Source organism: Lonchura striata, chromosome 8, assembly GCF_046129695.1.
Source record: "Lonchura striata isolate bLonStr1 chromosome 8, bLonStr1.mat, whole genome shotgun sequence".
Taxonomy (NCBI): Eukaryota; Metazoa; Chordata; class Aves; order Passeriformes; family Estrildidae; genus Lonchura; species Lonchura striata.
The window spans coordinates 21,246,129-21,270,487 of record NC_134610.1 but is presented as its reverse complement, the minus strand read 5'-3'; the positions used below and the strand labels follow the sequence as shown (position 1 = coordinate 21,270,487).

The window sequence follows — 24,359 nt, the reverse complement described above, 5'->3', positions numbered from 1 at the left end:
TAGATATATTTCACCAGATTGGAGTTTCTTCTAAAATAAGATTTTAAGCAGCCCCAGATAATACATTTTTCCCCAAAATGCTCTTTGTTTTTCCAAACATTTGATTTGGGCAGAAGTATTTCTCTAAATCGAGTGGCTTCATTGGCAGAGGGCTCAAACATGCAACAGAATTAATTTGTCTTAACAAACAACTTTGTGTTAGCTGAACCACAGTAACTGATGTTGAACATGTTTTTAACCTATGGCAAATACAAGATAGAATGTATTAGCTCATGCTTTAATGAAAGAGTTGAAGCAAGTGCATTTTATCTTGTATTTGTAATGACCTAAGAATGCACAGATAGTTTACTGTAGCTTGGTAAACACATGGTATTATTAAACCCATGCATTAGAACCCTTACTCTTTCATAAAACAACAATTTGGATGAGGCAGTGTCCAATCTTCTTCATTAGGTGTGTGATTTTTGAATATTTAGGAGCTCATGACTCATTATCTTTCCACCTCTGGTTGTTTGGCTGATGCTTTTGCTCCAGGGCTAAATGGGGCAAAAGCGACTTTCTGAAAAGTGCAGTGAAAAGCAGTCCACCAGCACAGATAAATGGTTGGTAGACTTTTGACTGATGGCTAATGACATATGCCCATTTGACATGTTGAGATGCAGGTGTCTACAAGAGATACCAGTTCTTACAGGGGTCTTTCTCTGCTTTTCTCCTGTCCATTTTATTTGGTGAAGCATATTTTATTTTTTTAGGAAGTCCTATCATTTAGTATGGTTTAGATAATTTCTGAAAGGAGTTTTATGTTCTGTCTTTCTCTTATCTCCTTCCACATTTGACTTAATGTTGCTGTAATTTTATCGAGATACATTGAACAAGATGATTATTCGATTTTTATTTATCATGGTTCATGATTCTGCAGGGATGAGACTCTTCTCTCAGGGACATCTCTTTATTTTAGCCACTGGAAATTATACAAGGCTTGTTAAAAAATCAAAAGACAGGATGAACAGTGGTTGTAGCTTTCTTTGTTGGTACTTGACCTTTCTTCAGGTGGACATATAATTTGATTTTAATTCATCCTACACCATGTGTCAGCTAGCTACTCTCTTTGCTCTCTCTTTTTCTGGTTTCCTGATGCTGCTTCCAATGAATTCCCTGTTGCTTCCTGTTCTCTCCTCCTTGGCTGAGTAGTGCTGAACTTTCCTCAGATCTTTGTCCCTTCCTCTTGAAGCAGAGCCTTTGGATTGAAACAGTCCAGCCTTCTCTTAAAGGAACAGCTGCCAAGTAACTGCTGCCTGAGTATCAGTTGATAAGGAAACTATTGCTTTTTCTCTACCCTCTAAATAATTTTCACGGATGACTGGGACATCAAACTAACTGGTGTATTTGAATGTAAAGCTCAGTGACTAGGCTGCAGATGTTGCTGCTCATGTATTAGTGGCAGAACTTCTCAATTACTACAAAAGTGCTTAATTGCCTAAGGACATAAAGAATGGTTATTACTCTTTAGTTAGTAAGAAAAGAAGTCCAAGAAATGTATTCTTGTCTCAACAGACTTTGTGAAAGAACATAACAAGTCAATCTTGTTATTGACAAGCTGATGACGACCATTTGGGATTAGAGATCATCCTCAAATACTCTTCATACTCTTTTAGTGCTAGCAATTTTGATAGCTGCCAGATAGCTTCTTGAAAACCTCACCCTCTTTTTGCTCCTCCCTCCACATGATTCAGCTGGTGGTGTCTGATACAGCCAGCTGTAAGAGCAATATGAATAACAGGTATTTTATGTTATATGTGTAGCATAGCTTCTTGTCCTCATGTGTGGCTGCCCTGAACTTCTCTATGGACTGACAAGCGCATCTACTAAAAGATTGGCTCTGTTGTGCTAAAATCATTGCAGAGCAGGTTTTGGGGGAAGATTTCACTGGATCATGAAAACGTGAGATGTGTGCCCAGCATGAAAATGCCAATATGGAAATCAACATATGTTTTGGGAGAAGAATAAAGTAGGTCATTTCCATATCACTAAGGAGACAGGTTCCCTTTGAAGTATTTCCATGGAGGATATTGCATATGAGTAGACATAGACATGTTACTGCATATTAGATCAGTTTAACCTAAGCTTGTAACATTTGCTTGTACGTAGTTTTCTATCAGTGAGAAATTATATCAGACTTGTAATGGTTTATATTACTTTTCCTTTCTCTTTTCTTCTAACAGCTATCAGCACATTATGTTATGAATTTATTTTATAATGACACACTTTAAACATAGTCATATTTTTGCTTTTGGTATTTTCTGACTGACGGTCTTTTGATATTTTATTAAACTTTCAGTTAATAGGTATTTATATGCTTGTGAATTGAGTAGTTATGAACTTTCTTAGCAGCGTTTCAGCAACTTTAAGAATATTAAACACAAGTCTATAAAGCTAATGTGGTAGCAAAGGAAAATAGAACTTGTTGCCTTCTTTTAGGTAACATATGTGACATGGAATATTACATGTTTTTTTCTTCTAGTATTGTAAGTTACAAGCTTGAAAGACTAAAAAAATGAAATCAGTTTTTTAAATGGAAGGTTGATTAGTATATGAGGGAAAGAAAATAACAAAAGAGAATTATTATTCTCCTTATTATGTTTTTTTTTTTACCTTGAAACATGGCCATAAAATTAGTTTTGTTCTGGTGATGCTGAATCTATTTACTAATAGACTACCTGAAAAATTGTGAATCACACTTATGAACCACTGAATATTTTGAGCTGGAAAAGATCCTTATGGATCACTGAGACCAACTCTTAATAAGAGTCAATGGTCTGGTTTTTGAGGGCTGAAGAAGGCTAGCATTCTTTTGTTTTTTGCACAATAATTATTTTTACGGTTCTTGAGAAGAATTTAGAACCACAGTATGTGTTTCCTTATTGAAAATTAAGCTTGGTAAGCACAGTAAAACTTCTTCTAGTAAGTATTCAGACTTAAGTACTTGTTATTTTTCCTTTACATGTAAACATTGTAGTGTTATGGGCTGGAATAGGATAAGAATGTGAAACTAGCAAAGTCCCATCTAATGCTGTGGACTAGATTCACTCAAGTGCATACTGCAGAATTCTTTCAGACTGGCTAGGTCTCAATGCTATGTTAGGAAAGAATTAGATCTGTGCTGTATTTTGCATGTCCTGGTTTTGTTCTAAAGGAAGTCAGAATGCAGCATCAGAAGAAGGTTTTGATATGTTCTGGTAGCTTCCCTACCAGGAGGGATCCCAGGACAAGTGCAGAAGGACAAACCAGAGCTGCTCTTTCTATGTCCTCTGGACTCTGCCAGAGAGTCTAGATTTGTTTCACAGAGCTGAATTGGTTGTAAGACAAGTTAGTTACATGTTGCTAATATGAAGTTATTCCATTGTTTTACTGTAGTATGGTTAAACAGATAATGAGAAACTTTACTTCGTAATTTTTACATTGATGGTTACTTACAATAGCAAGGTGGTTGACTATGCAAATCTGTGCTAGGTATTGCAGGGTGTTAAATCTAATTCTTAATACTCTATTCTGAAAAGGCTTGCTTTGGTAAAGAAAGGTAAGTGCAATCTACCTTTTCTTTACTGAATAAAAACCAAATGCATTATAGGTTCTTTAAGCATCTGGGGTCTACTCTGAAACTCTGGCGTTTTCTATTGTTCCAACTTAATGAAGATAGATTTTTTTTTTTTTCCCCTCCTATCTGATGGATATGACTAATCCAAATAAGATTTCAGTGTAAAAGTTCTTAGTCTAGAAGTCTTCTTCCTTAGCAAAACTAAGTCCTTTAAGCTTGTAAATACTAGAGCTTTGTGTTATGTGTAACAAACTCAGGTTGACCTACCTAACTTTCCAACTGTTTGACTACATCACTTCTTAACATGCTCTGTACTTCTGGGAGTCACAACATGCACAAATAGCAAACAGAGTTGAAAGGCAGTAAAGCTCCAGGAGATAGAGGCAACACTGGCTTCATGGTGGTTCCTCTACTTCTGTGCAATAGGCGCCTAGCTGGGCAAAGAGTGTTTCTGAGCCTCAGGGTAAGTTGGTGATGAGAACTCCAGCAGCCCCTGCCAGCTCCCTCCTTCCCACAGCCAGGGGTTTGGATTACCCAGCAGCCCTGCCACCAGAATAACCCTGCTGCTGGTCACCTGACATAGCCGTGACATAGGAGCTGCATTTGACATGTTCGCGAGCAACGCGCAGCTCATGACCCGCAGGCTGGCTACCCTGACTTAGGCATTACAGCCTCAGACAATTTCATAGATTTGATCCAGTTGCTGATGGTCATATGAGCTGCACTGCCTGTTTTCCAGTAGTGTATCAATATCTAGTGCTGAATTGCATGACTGGTCTAATGCATAGTCTGTACGGCATTTGTCTTAATTTTTTGTTTTCTTTTTTCTTTTTATTCAGACAGGGGATTTGGCTTCTGTGCAATTAGCTGGAGCTCCAAACAGATGGGAGGTCTTGTCTGCAGCTCCTACCACTATAAAGGATGAAGCTGGTAATATAGTACAGATTCCAGGTGCTGCCACAGTAACTTCAAGTGGGCAGTATGTCCTTCCTATTCAGAGTTTGCAAAATCAACAAATCTTTTCTGTTGCACCAGGATCAGATTCATCGAATGGTACAGTGTCTAACGTACAATATCAAGTAATACCCCAGATCCAGACAGCGGATGGTCAGCAGGTTCAACTTGGCTTTGCAGCCTCCTCTGATAATAGCAGTATAAATCAAGAAACTGGTCAAATTCAGATCATTCCTGGCTCAAATCAAACCATCATTGCCTCTGGAACGTCTTCAGCTAATATTCAGAACATCTTATCTGGTCAGTCTGGTCAAGTCCAGGTTCAGGGAGTTGCAATTGGTGGTTCGTCTTACCCTGGCCAAGCACAAGTGGTTGCTAATGTCCCTCTTGGACTGCCAGGAAATATTACTTTTGTACCCATTAATAGTGTTGATCTAGATTCTCTGGGACTTGGCAGTGGTTCTCAAACCATGACAGCAGGTATTAATGCAGATGGGCACTTGATAAATACCGGACAGGCCATGGATAGCTCAGATACTTCTGAGAGGACTGGGGAGCAAGTTTCTCCTGAAATGACAGAAACTGCTACTGATAATGACTTATTTGTGCCAACATCATCTTCATCACAATTGCCCGTTACCATAGACAGTTCAAGTATATTGGAACAAAATGCAAATGACTTGACCACAACTAGTGGTCAAGTTCATGGTTCTGATCTTCAGGGAAATTACATCCAGACGTCAGTCTCTGATGACACGCAGGCTCAAAATATTCAGGTCTCCACAGCACAGCCAATTGTACAACACATACAGCTACAAGAGTCACAGCAGCCAACCAGTCAAGCCCAGATTGTACAAGGTATTGCGCAACAGACAATCCACGGTGTTCAAGCAAGTCAAAGTATATCTCAGCAGGCTCTTCAGAATCTTCAACTGCAGCTGAATCCTGGAACTTTCTTAATTCAGGCACAAACAGTGACCCCTTCTGGGCAGATAACCTGGCAGACATTTCAAGTGCAAGGAGTTCAGAACTTGCAGAACTTGCAAATTCAGAATGCACCTGGTCAACAAATAACTCTGACCCCTGTCCAGACTCTCACTCTTGGTCAAGTTGCAGCAGGTGGTGCGTTGACATCAACTCCAGTTAGTCTAAGCACTGCTCAGTTGCCAAATCTACAGACAGTTACAGTAAACTCTATAGATTCTGCTGGTATTCAACTGCATCAAGGAGAAAATGCTGGCAGTCCTGCAGGTATTTATTTTACTCTTTTTGCAAAAGATTGGTTTTTATTACTGCATGTTGTTGGTTTAAATGGCAATAATCAGTACATCATTGTCTTGCTATTGAAGCCTACAAATACAGTGGGTTCAACATGGCGATGATATATTTTATTTGAAACTACTGTTTGATTAGAAACTGTAATTGTAGAACATAGTCCTACCTTAGTCCTTTTAGTATGAGCTCATGTAACTCCTAAGTAGTTATATTAGTTAACAGCACTTCAGTGTTTTTACTTAAAGGTCTTACCCTGAGAAGATCTGTATACTAAATTGAAAAGGGGGAAATCTGGCTATCAGCTGCCACTCTTCTAAGGCATCAGTATCATTAACATACCCATTCTTCCTAGTCCTGAATAGATGATGTTTCTATGGAAAATTCAAATATTTGTTTTTGCAATTTTTTTCTTCTTAAAATTTTCAGACCTTCTCAGATGCTGATATTTATCTGCGCTTTCATTAAATTAATTTCCTACTGATTTACTGTCGGTGTTACTATGATGTAGGAAACTTGTGTAAGCATCAGTGATACAAGCATGCATATATCAAAATGGAGATTATGCTTAAGAATATGTGTGAATTTTCAGTACTGCTTACTTGCATTATGTTTTAAAGTACAGTCATTAATTAGAAGTATCACAGTGTTTTATCTTGGTGGAGAAGAAATATTGTTTTCTTAAAATAGGTGTTTTTTAATGTGAGAAAAAATAAACATGCCTGTTTATTTTTGATAAATATGATATAGTGCATTCCAAATTTCAGGACATAACTAGCTAAACAAAAAAGAAGGGATTATTGTAGTTCAGGAGATTCTGCTATACCAGAAGCCATTTAAACACATTATTGGGTTGTGCCCAGGCTAGTTACTAAGGGCAGAGTGAGCAGTAGAGGTCATTTGGGAGGGAACTGTTGCACCAAGTAGTTTGGGAATCACTGCTTTACTATAATCATGGGACCCAGCCCTCTGGTTCATCAAGATACTGAAGCATAAATATTTAAGTGAAGCATGCATGGTTTGTATTGTATATCTATTTTAGCTTGTGAGAAGAATGCAATGTTAAGTAAAACATGCCTAGAAGACCTGCTGAGTTTTGTTTCAAAAGGCTACTGATTCTAATACCTATATAGTTACTGATACTACTGTATTCTATGTCAAGATGCTTGCTTTCCCATTTGCAGTCTAAAATTTGAATTGAAAGTACTGTGTTGGGATGTTTTTTAGTTAATTTTGTTTCGGAATTGACTTCTGTATTATGAACTTAGCATCAAGTAAAAATATTCAGATCTCGATAAGCCTACTCTTCATTGGCTTGGAGACAACAGCACCAAAGGAATATGCTCTGCTCACAGCATTTGCTCTTCTGTCTGATCATGATTCCTAAATTTTCTGTTTACAGTGACCACAAGAAGTCTTGGTTTGTCTCCATTACACATTTTAGCTCTGAGTATATAGATGACAGTAACAAAAAGCATATATTCTGCATGTTAATACAGTGAAACTCAGATGTCAGAATCTAAGTCTGTGAAAAAGAGTCCTTTAGTAATTACTATTAGTTCTCTGGCTAATACAAGGAGGATTATTTCTGAGATTTATACTTGGTATAGGATCATGTAGCTAATGATATTGCTTGTGGAGTAATGTAGCAGAAACTTGAGGAGCAAAAAACCCCCAACCAGCTAGGCACATGAGAAAGAAGTTGAGTCTGATCTGTGCTGTGTATCATTTTGTCTATTGATCATTCTCAAGAGTGTTTCAATGGTGGTTTATAATAAAATGCAAGGGAGTTCATCAGGCGTTCTTTAACTGTATTCTGCTATAAGGTTATTTCACATGGGAAGGCAAGAGACTAAATGGGATATGTGAAATGTGATTAAATAAGCAGAAGTGCTAGATGAATAGCAGGAACTCTTGCCTGAAGTGCATAGCTATAAACACCTGGTTATATTAAAGATAAGATGGAGATTTATAGTAACATTTTTCCTACTTGTCTAGGAATAATAAATGGAATGGAAAGTATTAAAACTGCCATTCCCTATATTTGGGGAGAATGTAATTGGTCGTTCCTTTATGTTAGAAGAAACTCACTTTTCCACAGTAATGATTAGTGTGACACTGCTTCTGACAGAATGAAACTGAATTATCTTGATTGACTTTTGTGTCTTTTCCATATGCATCTGGTATTTTGTCTGAAAGAATCTTTTTCAGAGGTGTTGCTCCCCTCCTTATTTATAACCCCTCACAACCTTTCTTCAGTTTGGAGATAAATATGCAGTTAGAAGAAGATTATGAAATAGAGGACTTTTTTCAGTCAAATGCATGTTGTTGTTTTTCAAATAAGGAAAAACAGTTTAATTTTAAACTGAAAGAAGGTAAGTGGAAGAGACAGCAGAACGAGAGAAGTTAAAGGGTGTGAAGCTACTTGATTCCTTTTTTTGCCAACTATCAATGAGTTTTGAAGCAATATAAGAAGGGTTTCCCTGTATTGTCTCCCCCAAGCTGGATAATGCACTCCTTTCATTCCGGATAGAGTCAGGCTGTATTTTCTGTTTTCATTTAAGAAAATCTGTCTACCTGAGGCAAAAATAAAAAGAACATATTGCTAGTTTTGTGTCAGAGATGGCTACTAATTATCTGAAGTCCAAATAATGTACTTTGTTCTGTTAGCAGTGTAGCTGTGAAAGCGGGTGGGTTTTAGATTTTCATTGTTACAGCCCATTGTGTGAGAGGTGTTCTTCCAAGGCTCACTCCCCCTGAAGGCAGCAGAGGACATCTTTACTGTGCTTGTGTGTGAGGGGAAAAAATGTCTTTACCTGGTCTGACATTTTCTTTACATAATAGAAAGCCATTGAAACCCTAATACAAAACTAATAACTTTGTCCAGTAAATGTACAGTTTTTTCCAAAAGGTGTCAGTAATTATGTTTCTACCAAAATGTCCATTCTACAAGGCATATGTAGGCATAGACCTACATTACAGTGAATTTCTGAAATTCTGGAAAGTCTTGGCCAAGCTTGTTTTGTCTTAGGATGTTGATTAGAGCTCATTCCTGGTTGTGCTTAGTGTTGTGACCAGGGGAAGGGTATTGGTTAGTCATAGCTGGGACTCTTCAGCACTGCTTTTCTAGCAAAAAGCTGTATCAAATAGTATCTATATATTAAACACTGCAGAGAGATACCTTTCTCACCTGTGTTTTGGCTTCACTCTTCTGGTCTTGAGAGGAAATTAAACCTGAGAAAGCTCTCTAGAAGTGTACTTCTTGGCAGTTTGTAATAAAATAATGCATTGTGTATAACAGAGCCATTACATGCACAGTTCATGTTACTCTTTAGTCACTTGCCTGGTCAAGAAAGGTGGAGTTTTTTATTAGCTTGTTTATATAGATTTCTTCTTTAAGCATTTCATATAGTATAGTATTTATTTTGGAAAACTGTCAGGAACTGAAATGTACCAACTTGGCCTTCATGTTTCTGATCCTGTAAGTTTTGTCAGCTTGGAAGAATTTTTAAGTTACTGGATTTTCCCCCCGTCCCCAAGCCATTGTCCAGCTGAAGGAAACTTAATGATGTTAATAAAATTCTAATTGTAATAGTGTCTTAGCTAATTTATTAATGTACTGAATCAGTTTGGGATTGTTTTTTTCCTGGAAAAAAATGGCAATTTTACCAGGTCTTATATAGGTTGCATAACTTGTTATAGGATGCTGTATAATTTTTTTTTACATACTTCTTTTGACCATTGCAGTAGCAACTGAAGACACTAGCAAATGACCTGAAAGAAAGTAGAATTGGCTTGAGAATGGACTTTACTACTTATCAACTCAGTCACAGCCAGCTTGAAGATCAATTTATTTTCATAGGAAAAAACCTTACCCTACAAATAGTTTGTAGGTTGGTTTACAGCTGGAATCAAGTCAAAGGGATTCCTTTCAAGAGTTGACTCAAGTGTCACTCCAAACCTGAGGTCTTCATTTCTACATCTTTCTTCCCAGCTCCTCTTCTGCAGGAGTGTACACAGCTCCTTAAGGACTCATCTGCCTGCTGCCATTGACCTTAGAGTCAGGCCTGTTGCTGACTTAGCCCAGCTGATAGTGAGTGGCAGTGCTTGACTGTTCGTGGCAGCTTCATTCATTCCATTCCTGCTGGAATCTGATGTCTTGTCATGCTGGAGTAATTTAGCTACTCTAAATTTGACCAAAAAGTTGGCTGACAACTTTTAAGGTAAATAGTTGCCCAAGGGGCAATTTATCTTTCATCTGCTGATATCTTGTGAGGCTTTGGTCTAATATCTGTTTTCTAAAACAGTCTAAATGCGGAAACAAAATTAAAAATGAAGTATTCACAGTTTTACTTGCTGGGATGGTTGTTTCAATGTTATAGTGGTTCAGATTAAGTAGTGCAGAGTGCTACTTAAAGCATAGCTTTCTTCTGGCATCTAGAACTTTTAAAAGAGTTTTGGCTAGTTTTCAGTGTTTCATAGCTTAGTTTTTTTCTTTTTAAGTTTCAGTTTTTAACCTGATTAATTTCAATTATGCAGTTTTTCCTTCTAAGGCATTCTTTATAACAATACTTTGAGACAAGCGCATGGTATCATTTTGATATAGAATCTGATTTAAAAAAGGAAAAAGTCTTATGAAATGCATGAAGTAAACTGAAGCAATGATGTTAAGTAAATATTTTCATCTGACAATGTCTGTCTATGGCTATCCAATTTTCATTTGAGGCATTTAGTTTTCATGTTATAAAATCAAAACAGTTGAAACAATTCTCCCCACTATTTTCTTAATATGAAAATTAAATTGGAAACTGATGAATTTAAGTTAGTGTGGGAATTAGAGCTATTTATGTACCAATCTTGTGTAAATAGTTTGCTGTCAGCATGCTTAAATTACATTCCTTATTTTAGCATCATTTTCAAAGGAAATTAATAAATTGTGGAAGAATTAGATGATCATGCTTGTATGTGTTTCACAGTTGTGCTTGTAACAGCACATAGTAAATTATCTCCCTTAAAGTTTGCAGAACTCCAGTTAGTCTGGTTAATTTTTTAGTGCAATATCTATTGTGGAATAGAATGACATTTTTTTTTTCCAAATTCTTGAAAATACTGAATTGTTGCAGCCTTCTGCTGCATTAGTACTTCATGAGCTTTTCTCCTCTTTGTTCCAAAACAGCTCATTAATGAATTTTCTTTACAGCTGGTGGTGGTGAGATGAAAGTTTTTTACATGTATGTTACTCCTAAGTAAATATATATTGTGTACGCTGAGTATCTGGGGATGCAGTATAGATTCTCAGGGCTGAGGAGGTTAGCTTGAGTTACCTTAGTCTCAGATATCCTCAGGATGTTCACAAAAGAATATATTACCAGTTTCAGGTACACATTCCTTTTGCATTTGTCAAATAACTCTTTTTACAAGATACTCCTGACACAAAATGAAAACTCTCATACACCTGTGGGGATGTATGGCAAGTATCTATGGAGTGAAAGAGGGAAGGCATTTTATTTCCAGTACTGTTACAGCTTAAGAAGAAGGCTGGACACTTGTCTGTGTTTTTTCAGTCTCAGCACTTCAGGGCCATTGTTTCAGGTTCTGTGCAGTTTTCTTGCCTTTTGAACCTGGCAGGATCACATACTTTGTTCTGATCTCAGAGATCAGAACTGAACTTGTCAGTGCATCTGGCTCATAGAAAGTATCTGAAGTTTCTACCAAGGATGACGACAGTCTTTATAATGCTAGGAATACTCACCAGGACCCTAGTGATTGCCCTCTTGAAGATCAGGCTGGATTGTAGGTTGGTTGTCTTTTACTGCCTGTAGAAGACTTGTATATTTTTCTAAAGGCAGTAATTTCAAGAGCAAAAGGTGATAAAAATACACATTGTTAATGACATTGTTGTAATTTAGCATAGAGAAATGATAGTTCTCAACCTGCATTTAAAATTTATGCCAGTATTTAATTCATGTATTCCAAGTATGTTTTGTACTTCATTTAATCAAAGTGTTTTCCTGTATCCTAGTAAGACACTTGCTGTGCAGAACTCTCAAGTATATTATATCAACAACAGTGTCATCATTGATTTAAATAAAAAATTAGTTTTTAATCTAATTCTCCATATAATTGCATTTTGAGTGCACTAATTCTGTCCCTACTTCTTTGAGTCTTTGTTTACTCTTTTTCAGTATTATCACAGTATTAGCTTTTTTCTAACCCACTGGAGCATTCACATGGCCAAAGGCACACAGCATTAAAACTGCAGAGAGCTCTTCAGCCTTCTCTTAAAAAGTATCAAATGAAAATTATCCTAATCTGTTGATTTATTGTTTGCTTCCGTAGCTGTTTTTACATGTTCCTGACATACTGTCAGTAGGAAGCTTTTCATTGTCATCTAGTAGTAGGACAATTATTTGGCTTTTACCTAAGTACAGGACAGAAACACTTACTGAACAGTTCTGTCTTCCTGAATTACTGCTGACAATTCTGTTGTTTGACCCTAGCAGCAGTCAGATAGTCTTCTATGTAAAAACACTTAGTCCTGATGGTCAGAGAATTCCCTGTCCTCTTGCTTTCCTTACATATTTCTGGTGTTAGTGGCTTCTTCAGTATTAAGGATGATCAACTCTTCTTCCCCTATTTAGTTAGACCTTCTTAGATTTTCAGCTGTGAGAAGAACAGAAAAAGTAAATGTCTGCTGCAGCAGGCATTAGTGTCTCTGAGAATACAGAATCTTCAGTCTGTAAACATCTCAAGTGACTGCAGTTAACTGTAGGGCAAGTAGCTGTTCCTTGATGCATAGTGTGTTCCTTGAGGTAGCACTGGCTAAAGAACTTTAGTAATTTAAACACTTAAATATTTTTGCTTTAGAGTAATGTATAGCATCAGTTGGAAATACAGTGTGGCATTTCTTGCAAGGAAGCAAATCTGATGCTGTATTTTTAATCATTTTGCTGGTACTGCTTGAGTACTACAATGTCCTGCTCTTAGGCTTGTACACAACAGTTGTTTTTCCTCAGAAACTTAACATCTGATTTACAGCTATTGAATCTAGATGACAGTCTTTTTTCTGAGTTGAGGTTCACCAGTATTTCAGGATGATGCTTTGCAGTGTACCTTGTGTTGCCTTTCAATTTATTGTGTAATAAAAATGTCTACATTCACACTTAAGATCTGGGGGCAAATCAGAGTAAAAATCATTATTTCTGCTGAGTTTCCTGTCTGAAAGACTTGAACAGCTGGTCAGCTATTAGAGTGAGTTTAATTTAGATCAGTTTAGATGGGAAAGAGCAAGAATCGTGTCTTAAGAAATTTAAATGTCTTTATTAAAAGCTTCCTCACATCTAGAGATAAAGGCAAGACAAGTCAAGATTCCAAGGTAATGTGGGTTGAACTGTAGAGAAAGCAGAAAACAACAGGAGAAGATGGGAAGGAAGTGGGAATTAACGTCTCTTTTCTTGGGAAAGGTAAGATGGGAAGCCCCTATTTGGAAAAATAAGTAATCAGAAACAATTGAAATGGCAATCAAATTATGATTTTGTGGAGAAATCAGTGGGAAGGTGTGTGCAATGCTGCTGCGAATCTGTTTTCAGTTCAAAGACCATATTTCTGCTTTTCACATCAGGAACTTGTAAAGCTTGGCTGAGAGAAAGGGAGGGTGGCTTTCAGCATCTGGGAAAAGCAGCTGAACTAGAAGCTCACATTTTGCAGACTCTTACAATGTAATGTTGAGCATGCCTTTGTGACATTCTGCAAAGGCAGATATATTTAAAAATCTGCATCCTCTTCCCTTCTCAGTTTACCTCTGTTGCTGTGGCTCTTGGGCAAACTAAAAACTTTTTCCATAGATGAAGAAGATAACATGTTCCTAAGTCCTGGTTGAAACAGATCAAGACGTTATGTGACAATTAATTGATGCATTCATCTGATACCTGGAGAAGTAGGTAAATGACTTGGGTATATCAGTGGGCAACCGTATTTCTCGCCACACTAGATTATAGCTCACGTGTACTCAAGAATAGTTTAAACTGCATTTCCATCTGCATTGTTTCCTCCCATCAATTTAGTTACTCTTCTCTGAAACACTTTAAACAAATCTCTTCCTTATTGGTTTTATTTGCCAAATACCCTCAATCCTGTTCCATATTGTAGCCAGTTCTGGGCTGTCTATGAATATGAAATACTACCTTTGGATCAAAATTGTTCACCGAGATCCCAATTTCCATCTTGGAAAACTCAAACCTAAACCAAATCTTGCACACTAGACAGGAAACAGAGCTTGAACAAAATACATGCTTTTCAGTATCTGTTGGCAGTTTGAAACAATAACTTTGTCTGAAATTCTCCCTCATACTTACCTAGAACTAAATCTTGAACTTTAAAAGTAAGGGCATATAGAAATTTGAAAGCATGGAAATAAAAGAATAATGAAGAAAATGTAACCTTTATTTAGCCCTTCTTTAATTCTTAGAAGACAAAAGTTGTCTCAAATTTGCTAGTGTTTGCATCAGCTTGTCATGACTTTAGGAATTATATTAATTCTTTTAGGTCTCTTTTTTTGCAGAGTTTATGTAAATTCTCTCAGTTGAGGCTGAATTAGAAGGGAGCACATCTAGAAGAACACCGGGGTGAAATGTAGTCTCTGGTATCTATGTGAATTTTCATAATCTTAAATTCCATTGCATTGGAGAACACTTAATCTGTAGCTCTTCTCCATAGTTAGTCCTTTGAACAGCTTCATGAGTGGCACCCCTCCTTCCAAAAAACACTGGTGGAGTTTTAACCTTATCTCTTGAAATAATGTAAAAACTTACTTGAAGGGCAACAGGCTCATTGGCTCTGAGGACCTAATTTAAGGCAGTCACATTCATTGTGGGCTTTGATGCAGTCCACTCTTCTATACTACTCCTGCAAAGGCTACTACTGCTACTACTCCTGGAAATGCTTTAGCTACTGATATTTCTTCTAATTGTGTTTTAAGTATAGTCTACATAGATAAGTATTAAAAAATCCTGTCTGTAAATTGCCAGTTTATGTGGCACTTTTCTGTGTGTCAGGAGTAGAAGATAGTCCTTCTGATGAGTAACTAAAGCAATAGGTACAATTTCTGCCTTACCAAGATAAGCAGAAAGCACAGCACAGAATTAAAAACACTGTACTACTTTGTCTTCATTTCAGTTTGGCATTTTTTAGAATAATGCTATAAACTATTGTATATCTATGCAAATTGTTGTCTTCTCCAATATCCTCAACTATTAGGTATGTTTTGTCTGTCCTGCTTTTTTTTTTTTTTTTTTGTCCTAATAAGTTTCTCAAGTGTGCATATATCATTATGAAACTATTGTACATCTCTGGGCTGCTGCAGTAATGGTGGTGATTGGGAGAAACTGGGAATAGAGAGATACTGATGAAAAAGTGGAAGGAACTCTTGACAAAAGTTTGTAAAGTGAAACAGACATTGCATAGAAGGAAGAAAGTCATGGATACTGGCATGCAGTAATAGACTTTTTGGACATGCTTCTACTCCTACGTGTTTCTCTATGATTGGAGTGTGACTTTGGGAGGTCAGTGTAATAGGAGAAATCATATGGAATGTTTGACTTCAATAGTGGAGTTGGGTCTTGTGAACACAGATCCATACCCTAATTTGTTCCATTCATCTTTACATATCTCTTCTGAAGTATACGTATGCAGTCTTAACTGGATTCAGCTACTGACTTTGCAAGCACACTATATACCACTGTCTAATGTTAGTGATATCATAATGAAATTACCTTCTTAAAACTGTGTTATTTTATTAACAGTACTTTAATTGTTATTTTAAATAAAACCAGTATTTATACAGTGTACATTTGATGCTACATTTGATTGGTAAAAGTATTTTGATTATAGTGTATAACACACAATCCTAAAGAACTGGTTGGAGACTTGCATTGGCCTGTGCTGGCAGCCATGTTGTCTTGCTGTATTTAAATTCCTATTATGTGCTCTTTTGTGCAAGAGTGAATCAAGTTTCTGCTTCTTCCTGAAGTTGCTCTAAAATGTATTAGTATACTCAGTAGTTATTTGAAAGATAATTCTATAAACTTTTTTTTATGGTGGTTTAATGTTTGCTTACCTAAAATCAATTTTATATATAACATACAGATAATAAAGTTATTTTTTAGCTGGATCTCAGAAAATAGCTTAATTTGGTAGCAAGGGTACTTTGGTGGCTCATGTAGAAGCCCAGAAGTCGCCAAAGTTTTTATAGATGTTCACATGAAAGATATTTATTATGGTGAAATCTGAAATTGTGGACTTGTGATAGTAACAATGAAGGTGTGCAGGTGACTTTGGGCACACTTACACAGTAGTACCACGTCTGTAAAAAATCAGCAGATGTGAATATGCTTGCTCCTGGATTCCCATAGCTCAGAGCCTGTCATATTCATGCATACTTAATTTCTAACACTGACTTTTGCAGCCAAACCAGATAAATATTCTAGACTTCCCTGGTTTTGATCAGGAATTCTCTTCCCAATGCAGTAATTTCCTAGCGAATTACTTTAAGTGTAGTAACATCAATGATGCAGGGTGCAGGAGAATCCTGCATATGATTATATGTGTGCAAAAGAAAGGCAAACTCTGCTGTTGGGGATGACTGGGCTGAGACTCTATTGGCATCAAGCAAATTTTTGTGTAGCAATATCCTTTGTCTCTAAACAGATGAATGCTGGAGGTGACTTTGAATGTAGACCAGGTAACTATTACTCTTTATGTATTTTATTATTGGTTTCTTTCCTGATCTCTACTGGGACATGATGCTCTTCATCATATGACCCGTCAAAGTTTTTCTTATGTTTTATCAGACAATCTGCAGCTTTGTCTTCATTACAAAGGTATGATGGCTGATGTACTGACTCCCAGAAAGAACTTAAAAATGACCACAATGCTCAGTTCAGATTTCAGTGTTTAAGGATAAAAGTCTACATGATAATTGAGTTTGTTTTACTGGAAAAGCAGTATCTTGAATGTGTCCAGAAAGATAGACAGATATTAGTTTGAAGCTTCAAAAACAAACAAACAAAAAAACCCACCCTAAATTATGTTTGCTTATTAGTTTGTGCTAGTGGCAAACCATTTTCACAGAAAAAATGCATAGTAAACTACTCTGCTGAACCAAAGAATGGGCTGGGGTTCAGCATTCTAAAATTATACATACAAACTGTATTTTTTGGGAATCCAGACTTGGAGTCCACTGGGAATGCAGAATAGTGTTTGAGGGGAAAATGTTCCTATTAAAATGTAAATTTGTTAAAACAGTTGTTATGGCGCTGTAATTAATTCTTGGATTAGATTGAATGAATGCTCTGTAGGGAGAAGGTGCTCATACTTGCAAATGTCCATCCTATAAGGAATAATTAGGAGGCCTTTTTGCATCCAGAAAACTGCTGAGACCTATTTTGACTACTGGTATATCAAAACACTGAAGTGGCTATTCTATTGCTTATCTCTGTCTAATGCTGAATAATATTCTTCCCTAAATGTTTTATATGTTTTGTGCAGATGACATAAATTTCAGGTGAAAAGTGGAAATGGAATAAAACCATTAATTTATTTGTTTTCCTTAGGTGTCTCAAGTCTTTCTCAGGTGAAAACCTTTTATTAGATTGATTTCTCACATCACTTTATATATCTTTGTGCATACTAAAGACTTCTGAAGACCATTGAAGAAGGCTGTTGCTACTACATGTGACACTAATTCAGAAATGCTATGGAAACAGAAATGTCTACTCAGGATCATTTGAAATATATGTTTAAATGTTCTTCAACCTCTGTCCAACCTCTTGTTCCTCAGTTTTTCCTAAGTTTCAAGCAAGCAATATTCTCCTGGTGACAGCATTCCTCACCAAGAACAGTTCAAACTTAAGCTATAACAAAGCATTATAGTTTATCTTCAACTTTGAAATGCATATTAAGATAACTTTTAAATATGGGTTACAAGAGCACAGAAGCAATGTCAGAATTCACTTAAGGGTGTTGACTTTTGTCTGGCATAGTTCTCTCATTAATAAAAAAATTTGATCAGTATGGTTTCCTTTCTATTTATTTAATGGGTTACTTATGGATCTGTGTTTGTTCTTTTTTCCCAGATATTAGGATTAAAGAAGAGGATCCTGATCCAGAAGAGTGGCAGCTCAGTGGTGATTCTACACTGAATACTAATGATCTAACCCATTTGAGAGTACAGGTTGTAGATGAGGAAGGGGACCAACCACATCAGGAGGGGAAAAGACTGCGACGAGTAGCATGTACTTGTCCCAACTGCAAAGAAGGTGGTGGAAGGTATGTAAAGTTCAGTGTCATATCACACATATAATAAAAAATGAATAATGGGCAAGGAAAAAAATGAGCTTTTCTTAACAACAGTCTGCAACAAGAGGAAACTAGAGGCTTATGCAAATGAGTTTATGCAATAAAGGACTAGCACTTCCATTTTGGGCTTTGCAGATGAAAAAAGAGATTATTCCGTCCTTTCTGAGTTACTCTGTTGAGTTTAGTTGAAAAAAAATGTGGAGTTAGATGTCACTTAGTACAAGTGAGGGGAATAGAACACCCTAAAAATATGAAAATGAAATATTTTGGAATACGCACATCTGTGATTGGCTTCCTATCATATGTCAAGAACTTGATTAAACCCTGTGTTCCTGCATTTCCTCGGTGATTGAGCATTTTTCCACAGTTTAATTGCTTTAGAGTGTTACAAAAATACAGTTTTCCTAGTTTTCTTATTCACTGGTTTCCTAGGAAAAACAAGGTTTGTATAATAATTCTAAATAACAAATTTTGAATTGTTTTCAAAGTTAGTGAGACTTGACTAACAAAGAGGTACTAAGTTCCAATTCATTAAACTTCAGTGTTTCATTGGAACCTGTGCTTTATTATTGTGCATCTCATTAAAATAGTACTAATTTTTTTTGTTCTGAAGATTTTATTCTACTTCCAAACACTTAATTTTAAATGCGTTGATTATGGATATGAAAGGGGAAGGGTAATAAGCTGCCTTTTACAAGTGAAAATATTTAGTTGTGTTTGTGCTTGAGAGAATTGTGCAGGAGCTTCTTTCCAATACACTAAAATTTGCCCATTTTGATAACATTTTCTTCACTAAAATGGGGATCTTTATTTATTTTGGAACTATAGTGTAAATCACTAAAATGTCTTTAAAGAATGTGCCAGTGGAACTAAGAGTTCTAATAGTATTGGCTGAGTTATTTCTCTTGTCAAGTCTCTTGTCACTTCTTGCTGCGTATTCTAGACACCTGCCTTGCAAGCACAGGGAGGTAATATCTCAGGCAGCCATGCTGAGTAAGTATTAAGTGTGTTTAAGAGAAAAAGACTCTGATACATTTACATCACCAGCAAAGCTGGTGATAAAATCTGTGGGCTATGCAGCATCTTTGTCCATCAGATTCCTCTTGTTAAATTTCTATGTGTAGTTCACTGCAACTTGGCACAGACATTTCTAAGTTCTTGGTGTACTCTGGCTCTGTTATGAAAATCTGCCCAAAATACACCCTGGGTTGAGATTTGTTTCATTTCTGGTGAAAACTCTGAAAATGTGATTTGCACTGTGTGTACTCTTAGGAAACAGAGATTCCAGGTGTTTAATCTTACTTGTGCTCTATTCCAAACTATTCCAAAATTAAACAGTGGTTTAATTTAGAAATTTTTACTGTAAAATCCTCTTCCTTCTGAGTGGAGTTGCTGTGAAATGAAACTTTAAAGTTTCAGTCCAGGAGAGAATCTTTTTGAGAGATGGTTTGGGAAGTCTGGAGAAGGGTGTAGTTGGACTGAAAACTCAGATACGCGATTTTTTGGGAAAGAGTTGAGATAAGAGCTATGACAGAGTTAAGATAGATGAGAATCTGAAATCCCCTGTGAAGGAAGGCCTGGACACATCAAACATTCAAAGTAACTAGGAAAAGTAGGACAAGAAGTCAGGATGTGTGAAGAATTAGAACTGAAGAGAAGCAGGATAAAGAAGGAGATAATGCTGGGGAAACAGAAAAGAGTGAAAGTTCTTACAGTTGCTAGAGCAACTTTCCCACCAGAATGCAGAATTCCTTTAGCGTTTAAGAGAAAGGAATAAGCCCACTGGAAAAAATATTTGCGTGTTAATGTTCCATAGCTGCTAGAGTTACCTGTTTATCCCTAGTACTGGAATTCTGAGTTTTGATTAGTCTTTTAACTCTGCTGATGATTTGCAGAGTTCCAGATGGTAATACATTTGCTTTTGTAAATTCTTTCAGATAGCATTCATAATTCTTAAAATGATGTTAAAGTTGCAAAATTTAAAATCGGGCAAATGCTTAGTTAAGATATCCTGGGCAAATTTAACTTAATTCCTTGTGCATATACATTATCACTTTGTTTCAAATTACTTGACTGTTTTTTTCATATGGCATCAGTGTCATTCAGTGGAATGGGATGTCTGATACAGAGGGAATGAATCAGGGCTGTGTAAAGATTGTCATCTGGTCACCTGCTTTACTTATTGCAGCAATTGGGAGGTGTTAAGGGAATGAGACACAGAACTGCATCAACAGGGCTCTGAAATTTTGGAGGTGTAGGTCTATATACCCCATCTTTTCCACTGCAGAAGTACTGAGTTCATTCCTGTGAAGAAGTTGTTTGAGCAGACTGTGAACATCTAGAGTACTCTGAGAAAATATGCTTCTACTACATTAACCTTGACACCTCAAGCTGGTGGGTGTTTGACAATTTTGGTCTCGTTTCTACCTCATAGTTGGAGGTAGAAAGTGATTGTACTAGTTGAGATTCACCATACCAAAATGTTAAGATGATAAAGCCATCAATGTTTGTGAGCTGCTTGGAGACTGTGAGTGTTGTCAGTACCTGTGATGAGGAAAAAAAGCCCTGGAGAAATGAATAATTTTGTGTTTAATGTAGTACAGAAATAACATGTAACTACTAAAAAAAGAAAAGTACTTTAAATCAGTGTGAAAAAACTGAATAATGTTTCACTCAATTAATACTATTGCTCCTATGCTCTGAATGGAGAAGGAAAAGGAAAATGGCTTCACATATGCAGACTTCATCATAATTTCATCTATCATATAGTGTTGGTTTTGGTATTTCTTGCTGCATTTTCTGTTTCTGGATTCAGAGGCAAGTGGAGAAGTTTTTTCTGGTTTTTGTTGTTGGCTTTTGGAACTGAACTACATTGTAGTCTTCAGATTCGTACCAGTTTTGTGAAGTGGGAAGCCACTATTACCTTTGCCTTACTTGGTGAGAGGGAAAGTAGGAAAGGAAGAAGAGGATATATTAGATTTGTAAATCAACACCTTTTAGCCCCAAGCTTATATAATAAATGGGGAATAAGCAAGTGGACAGACGCATGCCTGAAAGGATGACTCTGTTTCCAAACAGAATGTATTAGGATTCTAGTTAAGATGTCTGAAGTTAAGTAGAAAGTTTACTCTCCTCTCAGCTACACCTAGAGTTTTCACCCTCCTAACAGTTATATTACATTGAGATATGACTGCTACTGTCTGATATATAGAGGAGCTGTGCTTCTGAGTACCACTGCAGGTATGTTACTCTAAAAACCACATCCTTCAAATAATTAAAAAGTTTGTCTTTTACCCTTGAAATACTTAATGTTATTGCTGGAAATACTGCTGAATATAAAGTCCAGTTTCTCAGTGGATGAAAGTGTTTCCTGCTTAAACCCTGGCAGTCAGCCTGGTTATTGAAAAACATCATATCCAATCTCTGTAAAGCTAAAATGAACTATGGAAATACTTTATTGTGAATAGATCTTTAGACTTCACTCAAGGAATCGGTTGGAGTGATGTACATCTCTTCAGTTATGATGGCTATTGGCCAGTGCAGCAAGAAAGGCCTCTTAGCATCATGTGTTAGGGCATAGTGCCAGACTGTCTCAGCTGCAAAGTGTCCAGATAGAATTTGGCTTGTATCCTGTTAGTTTAGAGCACACATGAAGCAAACATGTAGGTGCCCATATGAAGTTGTATAGAATAAATACACTTAGTTGCTAATTCACAGGAGCCTTGTGAGTTTCATCCTGTGGATCCTTACTTCCCTCTCACTTGGAACTTCAGAGTCTGCCAAGGAATTCTGTCAGCAGTTAGATGAGGTGCTTAGAATTGTGTGTTCTATATCACCTATGCACATGTAATGACCATGAGTAATGACCATGAGTTGAACCTTGGTTTCCTTCAGTCTAGACTAGAGGTGTAATGAAGCCATTTCAAATGATTGACATAGGAATATTAACATTATTCTGAGGGACTTTTGATGCAATTTCATCCAATTTGTGTACTATATCATGCCAAGTTACAAATTATTTGTACTAATACTGTGGAAGGGAAGACACTAGAGTTTTATTTGGAAAAGATGTGAGGATGAAGTCCTCAAATGGTTCTCCTGCTGCAACAGGATCAAAAGCCTTCTGGACTCTGCTTCTGCTTCTATTGAATTTGTTCTGAAATCAAAATTTGTATTTTTCATGACAAATAATTAGTAGGTACGGGTGATGTTTTTTTTTTTATCTTCTGAGACAAAATGACTAATGAAGCACTATGAAGATTATTCTATATTGAGAATCTTATAGGACTTAATGGGACTTTATCTCCTTACTTTTCTGGACTGTAATATTTTAGGTACATATGTGATTAGGTTGGAATCCCCCTTAGACACTGTGGGGTTTTAGAGTGAGTTCATTTTTGTGCATGTTCAGCAATGCTTGTGGCAATTGCTAGCACCTTGAAGCATGCACACACTTTAACCTGAACCTTTGCTAGATGTAAACCAGAAGATAAAGCACCCAGTTTAAAGAAAAAAATTGCCATGGGGAGGCAGCTAAAAACTGTATAATCAGTCATAGAGGATGGAGCACTCAAGACTGATTTCAGAATCCATTTAAGGTGTTCTAAGTTAACATTGCTGATGAATAAAGTGGTCTGATGCCTGGCTGCATTTTCCAGTCTCCTCCCTTGTACCAGCATTTACCATTTGTATAGCTGTGTTGTCATCCAGACCTATTCCCTCAAGTGCCCCTTTCAGCAATAGCAAACACTTAAATTGGCTAAAATCAATCATGATGCCCTGCACTGGCCAGACTGATCTCTTTCTCTGGGTCTATCTCTTGTGATGTGATTAAAAAAACAATAGGCTGTTGTATCAGGTGTTTCCCCTGATCACCTACCATTTCAGTGAGACGGCATCTTAAAATAAGCATCAAGCTTAGTCTGCTTTATATTATCTTTGAATTCTGTGTTCATTGTGATGGATTTCTTTTTTTTAACTGAAAAACCAAGGAAATAATTTAAATGTCAGCAAGATCAGCTTCCACCTCTTTTAGTGAAAGCATTCAGGTTAGTATGCTTGTCTTCAAATCCTAAACTGATTCTCAGGATTCCCCAAGATGCCAAAAGTCCCATCTGTTCTCTACCCAGTTGCCAAAATCCCCAGTGTCCATTTTGGCAGTTGCAGTAATTTGTGTTTTTCTTCACCTAACCTATCTTTGATATGGTAAAAGCCTGAAACTCTGAGAAATTTAAGTATGGGCACTTCAGCACCAAAGTGGTACAAACTGCTGTAATAACTGTATTTCCAATTTCATTGCATGTATGCTTGTTAAAGATTATGCTTCTATCACATAACATTTCACACACAGCTGAATTTGTAGTTTCTGTGGAGCTGGGATAGCATTATAGAATTTATTTCCAGCTCCTTGCGGAGTGTTCTGGAATCCAGTTGTATTTGAAACAAGAACATGAAGTTGCTTGGGTTGGCTTGCAGATCTGTTGTGGTATGTGTAGCCTCATGTATGTATAGGACCAGTATTTAGGAGGAATGTATTAGAATGAATAACTTCTCTCTTTTTTTTTTTTTTTAAACAGAGGCTCCAATTTGGGGAAAAAGAAGCAACACATTTGTCACATACCAGGATGTGGCAAAGTATATGGGAAGACTTCACACTTGAGAGCTCATCTCCGCTGGCATTCTGGAGAGCGTCCATTTGTTTGCAATTGGATGTTCTGTGGCAAAAGGTTCACTCGCAGCGATGAGCTCCAGCGACACCGAAGAACGCACACAGGTTTCCAGTCTTTGATTCTGGTGTATTTAACTAAAGGAGTGCTATGGACTGAGCTTGGATAAATAACTTTTAAGAGGAGAACAGATCTTTGAATTGGATTGATTTTAAGGCAGTGTGATTTTTCTAAAATCAGCTAGATCTTATTTTGGAATTGTTGGTAGGTCTGAGGAGATAAAACACACACCTCTTGATTCCAAACTGACATTTAAGCTGATGTTTAACGTAGCTTAATCAGAATACTTTGATTCAGGCTCAGCAATACATTTCATGTGTTTGAACCAGATTATTACTCTTGTTCTATCTTAAAACTTCAATAAAGAAGAAAAAAGAAAACTTCAATAAGAAAAAAAATCCCCAGACTAGGTGGCCTGGGGATTAGATAATCATTCCTAAAATCAAAGAAGAGCATGT

At 36.8% G+C, this 24,359-nt stretch overlaps 1 protein-coding gene across 2 annotated transcripts in view; it reads left to right on the top strand.

Annotated features, from left to right (window-relative positions):
* The window catches only part of SP3 (Sp3 transcription factor), a 34,618-nt gene that overhangs the window by 6,716 nt on the left and 3,543 nt on the right, over positions 1–24,359 (top strand). Inside the window, exons 4-7 of one of the 2 annotated variants that reach the window (XM_021552472.1) lie at positions 4,435–4,525; positions 4,631–5,800; positions 17,953–18,145; positions 23,752–23,948. In XM_021552472.1, coding sequence (XP_021408147.1) covers positions 4,435–4,525; positions 4,631–5,800; positions 17,953–18,145; positions 23,752–23,948 — 1,651 coding nt within the window. Of the gene's footprint in view, positions 1–4,434; positions 5,801–17,952; positions 18,146–23,751; positions 23,949–24,359 lie in introns of both variants that reach the window. The other variant, XM_021552471.1, reaches the window with a different exon arrangement.